Source organism: Kogia breviceps, chromosome 7 (genome assembly GCF_026419965.1).
Source record: "Kogia breviceps isolate mKogBre1 chromosome 7, mKogBre1 haplotype 1, whole genome shotgun sequence".
Lineage (NCBI taxonomy): Eukaryota > Metazoa > Chordata > Mammalia > Artiodactyla > Physeteridae > Kogia > Kogia breviceps.
The window spans coordinates 36368776-36379129 of NC_081316.1; the positions used below are offsets into that span (position 1 = coordinate 36368776).

A 10354-nucleotide genomic window follows, 5' to 3' on the forward strand; every position below is an offset into this window, starting at 1 on the left:
GCCATTAGGAGGTCCTTCAGGTTGCTTCCTGTGTTCTTTAGGTTAAGTCCCCTCTTCCCCCACTTTTTCTTAAGTACTTCCTAATTTTCTGGGACAAGATGTCCTAGACTTACCTTGTATTTTCCCTGCCCCACCTGGAAATCAATCACCTCTCTAAGGACCCTTGGTTCCTTTTATTAATAAAGGATTATAAATCAAGATCTGAGTACTAGGTATGCTCATTGCTACTGGGGTTTTTCTAGGCCCTTTCAGCAGAGCTAGGAAGTATATGTATTATACTAACGCCCCCACACACAAACATCTATATTTTTGTATCTGTCTGTCTGTATAAGAAAAACTATGAATTTACACTGATACTTCTGATTCCAATCTGTCAACACAGGACTCATTTCACCCTTCATTTCCTTATATGAAACCTCATTCTCCAACTGTGAGAAACCTGGCTTTTATCCATAAATTTTTAAAAATAAATTTATTAATTTTATTTATTTATTTTTGGCTGTGTTGGGTCTTCGTTGCTGCGCGTGCGCTTTTTCTAGTTGTGGTGAGCGGGGGCTGCTCTTCGTTGCAGTCAGCAGGCTTCTCATTGCAGTGGCTTCTCTTGATGCAGACCACGGGCTCCAGGCGTGCGGGCTTCAGTAGTTGTGGCTTGCGGGCTCTAGAGCGCAAGCTCAGTAGTTGTGGCGCAAGGGCTTAGTTGCTCCACGGCATGTGGGATCTTCCTGGACAAGGGCTCAAACCCGTGTCCCCTGCACTGGCGGGCAGATTCTTAACCACCGTGCCACCAGGGAAGCACCATCCATAAATTATTAACTTACTTGTTCCATTCTAGCATACACAAAAATAGTGTCAGAATTGCTAATCCTTACCCTGCAAGAAATGCCTTTTCTTACTGGATTACAACGTGGATGCAGTTCTTTTTATCTGTAGCCCCAGCACAACATCCATTAAAGGTTTCAGTTACTCATCTAGTTCTTTTCCTCCCCACTCCCTGCAGTATGGTTACATTATTCCTTTGTATTACAGTTCAGTTCATCTGTTAGTGCCTGCATTCTATTTCGCACCAGCAGCACCCTTGCATACATATATCCTCGCTGTTTCAATTGTTGAGTTTTTTGATTATATGAAGGCTATAAAAAACATTACTATAGTCCTGAGAGTTGGAGCTATACAAAGAGATATACTCAGCAAAGTGTCACTCGATCCTCATCCCTGTTACCTCAATCCCACTGCACCCTTCCTTCCATCCTTGTCCCACAAACCCCGTTCAGTAACAATCTCTTCAGTTTCTAGTTTATCCTTCCTGTATTTCTTTTGCACAAATGAGCAGACATATAAACATTTTCTTATATCTCTTTCTTTCTTATGTGAAGAGTATCACAGTAGATATTCTTTTGAGCTTTGCCTTTTTCATTTGACAGTATGTCCTGGATAACACTCTGTACCAGTTCAGTTTTATTCTTTTTAATAGAGGATAGGGGTATACTACTCCATGGTGTGGAAGTGCCATAGTTTATTCAACCACTCTCCTCTATATGGGCATCTGTTGTATATGTATTTTCAGAACGTTGGAGGTTTATCTTCAAGACCAATTCTTATGAGTGAAACTGCTCAGTTAAAAATCACATGTTCAGTTTTTTAGGTATTGCTAAATCTGCATTCTACTAGCAATCTTATGACAGTGCCTGTCTCTCCACAGCTTTGTCAACAGAATGTGTTGTCATATTGTAAAAATTTTTTACCAGTCTGAGAGGTGAGAAATGGTATCTTGCTATTGGGCTATTTTCCTATCTTTTTTGGTAGAATTTTTCCCCATTTTTCTATCAACTGTTTTGATCCTTTGTCCCTTAATTTTCAAGAGTCTTTTATATATAAAGGATATTAACCCTTTGTGGAATATGTTTCAAATATTATACCATACTTTAAAAAAAATTAACTAAACTCCATTTTATTCACTCAGATTTCATTAGTCTTCCCCTAATGTCCCCTTTCTGTTCCAAGATCTCACCCAGGATACCACATATGTTTAGTTGTCATGTCTCCTTAAGCCCCTCTTGGCTACAACAGCTTCTCAGGCTTCCCTTGTTTTTAATGACATGGAAAGTTTTGAGGAGTACTGGTCAGGCAGTCTGTAGAATGTCCCTCACTTTGTGTCTCTCTCTCATGGTTTTTCATGGTTAGACTGAGGTTACTGGCCTGGGAGGAAGACCACTGAGGTAAAGTGCCATTCTCATCACATGATATAAAGGGTCCATACCAGTGACACGACTTATCACCAATGACGTTAACCTTCATTACCTGGCTAAGGCAGTGTTTGCCAGGTTTCTCCATCAGTATAGTTACTTCTCCCCACTTACACTGTACTTTCATTGCCTATTTTCTTAGTCATCTCCTTTTTAAATTTAGTCATCTTTATATTCTCAAAGCCTAATACAAAGCAGATGCTCAATAACTATTTACTGAAAGACAGTGCAGGTGAAATGGTCAGTAATCAAGCCAGGAGCCATGAGAATGAAGACCTTCTCTTCCATCTCTCTACACCAATGGCCAGGAGAACAGATCTTTTTGCTTTTTTTTTTTTTGGCTGTGCTGTGCGGCTTGTGGGATCTTAGTTCCCTGACCAGAGATCGAACCCATGCGCTCTACAGTGGAAGCATGGAGTCCTAACCACCAGACCGCCAGGGAAGTCCCACAGATCCTTTGAGAGACACGGGCGGTGCACTAACAAGCATGCCCAGTTCAAGTTCCACCTCCTTTACTAGGTCCTTTAACTGTTCCAGATTTCGGTTGTGACTTCTTCATCTAAACTCCTTAGAACTTATTTACTAATAACAATAAATTCTCCTTCGTGTCATTATCACCTTGTCATTATCACCTTTTTATAAATTAAGTCTGAAAGAAGTTAATATACCTTTGGAGAGTGAAGAGGTCAATACCGATCTGTATCCATAGTGACCAGCAAATAGCACTCGGTATCTGCTGATCTGAGTAATAATCTCTTCCTCTTCTGAACTACACTATTTTTCCTACTTCCCATGAAACTTACTATGTTCCACCTTATAATACAGGACAGTCATTCAAAAACAAAACACTCCTACTATTAGATTGTGGGCTCCCAATGAGGATTCATTTCTTCATGTTTCTAAAGTACTTAACAAACTACTTTCAACCTGTGAGTGTTCAATTTTTAGTTTAGGGAGTCACGAAAAACACCTAGTGGGCACTTTGTCATGTATCAAAGAGATCACTTTGGTTACTTTGAGGAGAAATAAAATTTAATAAAAGTTGTAAAAATGGGAAAGAATCAACCTAGGCCTCACCAAATTTTAGAGTTAGAAAGTTGGAAATCTGGCCCTAGTTCTCATTTTATAGATGAAGACCTAAAAAAACAGAAAGTTTAAGTGCTTTGTCCAGGGTCACTTAGTTCCTGAATCCTACATTAAGGTTCTTACTACTGCATCACACTGCCACACAACTTCTCGTGATGGTACTTCTCAAGGAAATGAGTGGTTTTCCACAGTTCCCACTTACCAAAGGACTGCTCAAATACACACTGTCAAACTACTATCTGTGAAGGTATGTGTCTGTTTAGAATGGTCTTGCTGATCTGAAGACAGCAAACCCCTCTATCTCACCTAACTGGCACAAAAAAACATGAAAAAAAGCATAAGTTTAAAAAATAATAATAAATCATGAACTCCAACAAATTAGACCTATAGAGAGCCAACAGAATTTTCATAAGATTCCTGTTCAATAAGGAATGAATCAAAGCACAGAGCAAGAAACTAAGAAAGCTACAGTCAAAAGATAAGTGACCCTGCCACAAGGGAGGCTTAAGAGTTAGCGTATGTGGGGAATGTTCGTGGAATCTGTCCTGCACCAAAACGAAAGCTCCATAAATTAGATGTCTTAAGAAAAGTCAAGTATCTGATTGGATTATGAGGCAAAAGCAGCAATATTATTAAATTTACTTAAATCTATTAAATATTAAATATATTGATTTAAATTTTTTAATTTGAATTTAAAATTTTGTCGATTTTAGTTACATTAAAAATCAGTCTGGGCTTCCCTGGTGGCACAGTGGTTGAGTCCGCCTGCCGATGCAGGGGACACAGGTTCATGCCCCAGCCCGGGAAGAGCCCACATGCCGCGGAAGGGCTAGGCCCATGAGCCATGGAGCTGAGCCTGTGCATCCGGAGCCTATGCTCCGCAACAGGAGAGGCCACAACAGTGAGAGGCCCGCGTACCACACACACACAAAAAAAATCAGTCTGACAACTAAAAATTATTCTCTCAAGTTTCCTTATGTTTCAAAACATCTTTTACACAATGTTTAACCCAAGCTCATATTCCTCCCTAGTAACTGTTAGTGTGACTCTCACTTTCTAAGTGACTTAACATTCCTACTGAAACCAACTACCTGACGAGGTCTTTAGAGAATCAAGGGGATGATATATTTTCCTGTAACACCTAACCACTATTTTGCCATAACAAATGACCCTGCTTTAAAGTAGATACCATATGTTTATCTTACCAAATTGAAGTAAAAGGTCATCTTCTAATACCGGCTTTAAATACTCTTCTTTCTCCCAAGGCACTGGGTTGTATATGGAATTCATATATTCAACTGGAGGATTCTGGAAGTAAAATTAATTGCATATTTTTTCACTGTACATAATCACAAAATCCCCCTACCAAAAAACCAGGAAAATTAAACAAAAAAGGAAATCATGCCTACATCACACAAAATCTCTATTTAAAGAGTCTATGTTCACCTGCCATTTCATTAACTTGACTGGATGATTGCTTAATTGTTTCAATGCACAGTTTTATATTGTTTAGATTTTGAGGAAATGGCAATATAAACATCAACTGACTAGAACAAAGAACTTTAAAAAACAGAACAAAAAGAGCAACCAAGGCACTTAAAAATCACAATAGGGCTTCCCTGGTGGCGCAGTGGTTGAGAGTCTGCCGATGCGGGGGACGCGGGTTCGTGCCCCGGTCCGGGAAGGTCCCGCGTGCCGCGGAGCGGCTAGGCCCGTGGGCCATGGCCGCTGGGCCTGCGCGTCCGGAGCCTGTGCTCTGCAGCAGGAGAGGCCACAGCAGTGAGAGGCCCACGTACCACAAAAATTTAAAAAAAAAAAAAAAAAAAAAAAAAAAAAATCACAATAGAAATTATCTGATTTTACAGAAAGACTATCAGTATTCCCCTTTATCTGACAGTGAATTACTTTGCCACTTAACATTGATTCATCTCTTACACAAAATTAAAAACCACACTTAAGTATGGTATGTATCCATTTACTTGGTGCTGTATGTTGTGCTAGTTCCTCATGTCCATGATTCCCCCAATATGATGAGTGTCAAATTTAAAACAGTTCCTTATATAGCAGTTCCTCATATTCTTTTAAAAATCGGTGCATTGATAATCACTGTAGTACATCTTTAGGTTTTAAACAAAATTGTAGATTAAGCTACCACCTTACCTTAAGTCTAATAAAATTTATTAGTTTAATGTATCCATAAAATTCAAGTCCTAAAAAGGAAAAAAAAATAATAATTCAACTATTTTAACATAACATGAGTTTTGTTTCATTAACCTGCTCCAAAGATGCTTCTCTGGTTAGACAATAAAATATTTGTCCTCTAAACTACTACTTAAAAATTTTGAATTTCTTACTAAGAACTAGAAACAGTAACTCCGACACTTCAGAATATTTCAATTGAGAAACAGCCAGAAAGGACAAATTTTTAAGTGCTTTTCTTGCATTTCTGAAAAATTGGAAATTAATTTTTAGAATTCTACTCACTTATCAGAACAATACAAATGAGGAAAAATAGGCCCTTGATTTTACCAAGTATTTGGCAGTTAATACTAGAGTTGATACTAAAGTTTCTAAATTCCCAATTTTTACGGTACCTACTAAACTATAATTTTGCCAGGACACAGGGTATACAAAGTATAGCTTTTACATTAAGTTAAATGATGCAAATGAAAAAATAGTGAGGCTTGTTATCTGGTTCTCATCTTTTCAGAAATGAAGCAGCATTTAAAATAAGGGAAAACAATAGCATATCCAACCAATTACTATTTGTCATGGGAAATACTGTTATGAGAACATACCAGCATATAAAAATGTTTCATATGTGTAACAGCATACAAAAACCCCTATTTGGTATTGAAAAAGATATAAAATTATATAAAGTACAGTTCCAATTCAGTTTTAAAATGCACAATAAAAACATGAAAAAAATGAAACTAAGTCACTTATATCTTACAAAAGTAGCCGCAGTTGAATTTATGATTCATAAACATACTGTATCATATGTTTATCTGAGACCCCAAATCTGCCTAATATTTGGTATTCTTCAGTAATGTCCTTTCTAGTTGTTAGTAAATACAGAGACCAAAAAGCCAATTCTGTATTTAGTTAATATTAGTGGGATACTGTAGCTCTTCTATATTCGTTTAAATTAGAAGGCTTTAAGTATGTTTAGATGCAAGTTTCAATAGAATCATCAGCTGAATCTCTGGATTACCACCTTAACTTTAGCACTTGCTTTTTCCACACTCTTAACCAAACTCGTTATAAAACTCAATCTTCTATGCCTTGAAGTCCATGTTATGCTTTGACCTGATAAGCTGTCTTTTTTCATAATGATCCACCTCCTTTTCCAAAGTCCACCTCTATCCTTTGCTCTCCCTAATTCTAATATCCACGCCCCTTGTCTTCCTAGTTCTAAAATGATTAAAATGTAATCACATGCCAAGGTTGTTTTGGTTTTTTTTTTCCTTTTTAGTTGTGAAGGCAATTTAAGCTTAAATACATTTATGCTTAAATATCTAGAAGAATGACTTATTTATCAATCTTTCCTCAAAAGCCATTTGTCAAAAACACGACATTTTAAGTTGTTGTCATGTGTTTCACTATATTGGATTTGTATAGGAAAGGAACGGTCTGGAAAAACAATGTTTGAACTTAAATTTCACAACTAAAATTTTCTTTATTCTAAAAATTACTCACCATGTTTATGAACCATGTTATCAATATTAAATTGATGCTCAGACTTACAGTGTGAAAATGTTTCTTCAGCAGATGTAAATAACCTGAAAAACCAAGCAATACCTTCATGAAATAGTCCCCAAAGAAGTCTAAATATTGACTTCATGTTAGATATAAACTTTTCCCCCTCACTCTGCAGGTTTCCAGTTTTACTTCCAATTAATTAAAAAAAAAACAAACACACCTGCAGAGAGGAACCCAGCACTTCTAAAGGGAATTAGTACTTCTGAGTCCCATTTTACACCTAAAACAAACTACCCTTTAAAATGTTGAGCTTAATTTGCCAAATAATAGCACTGAATTTATCACAAGGCTTTTAAGAAAGAGAACTCCCTTTGATAGACTGTGTCTCTTAAGTCAGGAAAATTCACTGCATAAGATTCTTTTCTCCTCTAAGTATCAACTCTGCTTTCAGAGGCTCTGAACTGACACAGCTCAAACTGCTTTTAGAAATAAAGCATAAAATGTAATTTTATAGCTGGTAAATTCCCAAAGTGCCATATTTCAAAAAGTGGTCTTACAGTGCTCCCCAAGGATTTGTATTATAGACACTGTGAGACCCAGGCTCCTTTATTCTGTGACCTACAAAACTGAAGGACGTGTAATAAGATAACACACGGCAGACAACCTGCATTACCTCTTCTGTATGCTTAGCACATATGCAGTTTTCAACAAACATTTACCGAGAGAGCTTACTTATACAGTATTTACACAGCCTACCCCAAAGAAGTACCTCCCTGGTGCTCAATAAATATTATTTTTTGACGACTAGAGTATATGCAGACATCCCGTACCTACCCACATGAGGCTACACGTGGGAACAATGACGAATCATCAGAAGCTAATATACCACCAATCAGCACCATGCTCAGACTCAGGGAATACTCGTAAAATGTTTATTAAAGTAACACTGGCCAGTGCCAACCAGGCCTCTTTCACACCCACTTGCCCAGGACAGCAGCCAAAGTTAAAGATGAAGAGGCAGAATTTTAAGTGGAAAAAACATGGGTTTGGTTATAAGACAAACCACAGCTTTGTGACTTTGAACAAGTTACTGGTATTGCAGCGTCTTTTTCCCTAAGTGAAAATGGCATCAGTTCCTTCCCCTTCAATGGGAGGGGGTGGGGGGGAAGCCCCTAACAAAGGTGATTCTTTAAACGACTCAAATGGAACTATTACACCTGATAAGCTTTCTAACTGTCAAAGAATTATAGAATGGGAGAGCCTGAACGGTTCTAGAAGGTTGAGGGATTAATAGAGTTTGGTGACTCCCAAACTTGTTACTCTTTAGAATCACTTCAGACAGGGTCTTTGTAGAAACAGATTCCTAGACCCTATCCCTGATTTAGAAGGGCTGAGGTACACAGTTTAGCATCTGTGTATTTTTTTCTTAAGTGTCTCAGGTGACAGAGGTGCACAACCAGATGTGGGAACCACAGATCCGGCCCAGAACCCTTTCATTTTACACAAGGGTAAACTGAGGCCCGTCGAAGTGAAGCAGTGTAACCTGGCTTCCAGTTCATGGTTCCTCCCTGTAAACCACTGTGGGTCTTCCGGCTCAACAAACCCTCACTCCAAACCACGGGCTCTAGACTTCCAGGGCAGCCACTCGGACTGGACTCCAGATGAGCAGACCACACAGACCCACGGGGCCCGGCCACCCTAGGGCTGGCGCCTCGCGCTGAGGTGGACGAACCTGTCACAGAACAGGCAGGGGGTCTGCTGCTTGTCGTGGGGGAGATCGGCATCTTCCTCATCCTCCCAGGCAGCCTCGTCACCGCTGTCTGACAGTCCTGGCAGGTCCTCCTCCTCCTCCTCCACAGCGCCCCGGCCGCCTAGCACACGCAAACGGTCAGCTCTGCCTCGGACCCCAGTGCCAGGCGGGCGGACGAGGGGCAGCAAAGCGAGAACGCTCTGGGCCCGGAGGGCCCTCCCCCGCACCTCCCCCTCCCTCTTTGCAGGGTCCCACCACCCCGGTTCCGCGTCCCAGGCGCAGGGGGAGGGGAGAGGATTTCACCGGCCCCACGGCGGCGCGGCCTGGGTGCTGAGGGGCCGAGGTACCCACCGGCAGCGCCCGACGCTAACGAACACATGGCGGCGATGCCACGAGAGGCCGGCGCGCTTGGGGGCGGGGACCAGACTAGGCAGCGCACGCGCAACCGCCTCCGAGCCCTCCCGGCCCGAGAACCCGGGAACGAGCGTGAGTGTGAGCGTGAGCGCGAGCGCGAGCACGCGGCGGGGCCGAAGCTCCGGGAACCCTGCGGCGCCTGGAAACAGGAGAGCGCGCGCGCCGGCTCGCGAGCGCTTCCGGCCTCGGGGCCGCTGCGTCGTTCACGTGAGCTGGGGTGGGAGGGGCTAGAGCACGGGCTCTGCCTCCTGCCGCAGGGTTGATGCAGCGCGCGCCGAGTAAGCGCTGAAATCTGGGCTGGGCGTTGCAGGGTTGGACCTGGCTTTTGCGTTCTCCTCGCGCTGCGGCAGGTCGTAAACCGCTGCCCAGAGCCCAGAGCCCGGAGGTGGAAGCGGTTCTGCAGTCGGCATCGTGCCCCTTGTGCGTCCCTTATTCGAGGGATGAGCGGCTAGTGGAGGGGCGACCTGCTCGCTGCGCCCTCTGATGACGGAGGGGGTCGAACGCAGGCTAGAAGCTGGTACTCCACACTGGTTCCGGGGCTCCCTGGTCCCCGTGGGGTGCGGCTGGGGAGAGGGAACTGCAAGGGCCAGTGGGTGTACCAGGGGCCACAGAGGGGCCACAGCCTCGAGGGCTGTTTTAAGGAGTTTAGTCTTTAAAGTGTATGTCCCAACTTCTAGTCCCAGGTGCTAGCACTGGGCTTGGCACAAGTTTATCCAGTTAAATTGACTGCCGTGACCTACCAGGGTCTGCATAATCCTGCCTAACATCTCACCTCAACCCTCCACCTTGGGCCCCATCCTCCAGCCTTTTATTTGGTGCTAATCATTTTCACACCTCAAGGTCTTTGCTAAGAATGTTCTACAAAAGGGTAGATACTTTTTGTCTCAGCCGGAAAGTCTTTTCCTCAGGCCATCTTTTCTAAAGTAGTTTCCACTGTCATTCCAGCAGCCTCCTGTGACTTTCTTATCACCTACCATTTGCTTTTTCCTTTCTTCTTTCTGTCTTTAGTCACAATACCCTTTGAGCATGAGGGCAGGGCCATGTCTCTACCTTCATTTCTCTGGCACATAATATATGGCCTAACTCATAGGTAGGTACTCAATATTGCTGAATAAAAAAAAATTGCTGAATGAGAACGATGCCTTGAATTATTGCTGAA

General features: G+C 41.9%; 1 protein-coding gene across 3 annotated transcripts in view; it reads right to left on the bottom strand.

Annotated features, from left to right (window-relative positions):
- PRMT3 (protein arginine methyltransferase 3) overlaps positions 1-9374 on the bottom strand; it is a 140955-nt gene extending 131581 nt beyond the window's left edge. The window contains exons 1-5 of one of the 3 annotated variants that reach the window (XM_059070158.2): positions 9133-9374; positions 8764-8902; positions 7029-7111; positions 5490-5539; positions 4535-4637 (exon numbers count right to left, since the gene is read on the bottom strand). In XM_059070158.2, the coding sequence (XP_058926141.1) occupies positions 4535-4637; positions 5490-5539; positions 7029-7111; positions 8764-8902; positions 9133-9160 (403 nt within the window). In that variant the 5' untranslated portion in view covers positions 9161-9374. The remainder of the gene's footprint in view (positions 1-4534; positions 4638-5489; positions 5540-7028; positions 7112-8763; positions 8903-9132) is intronic. The other 2 variants (XM_059070159.2, XM_059070161.2) reach the window with 2 other exon arrangements.
- Between the last annotated feature and the right edge of the window lie 980 nt (positions 9375-10354).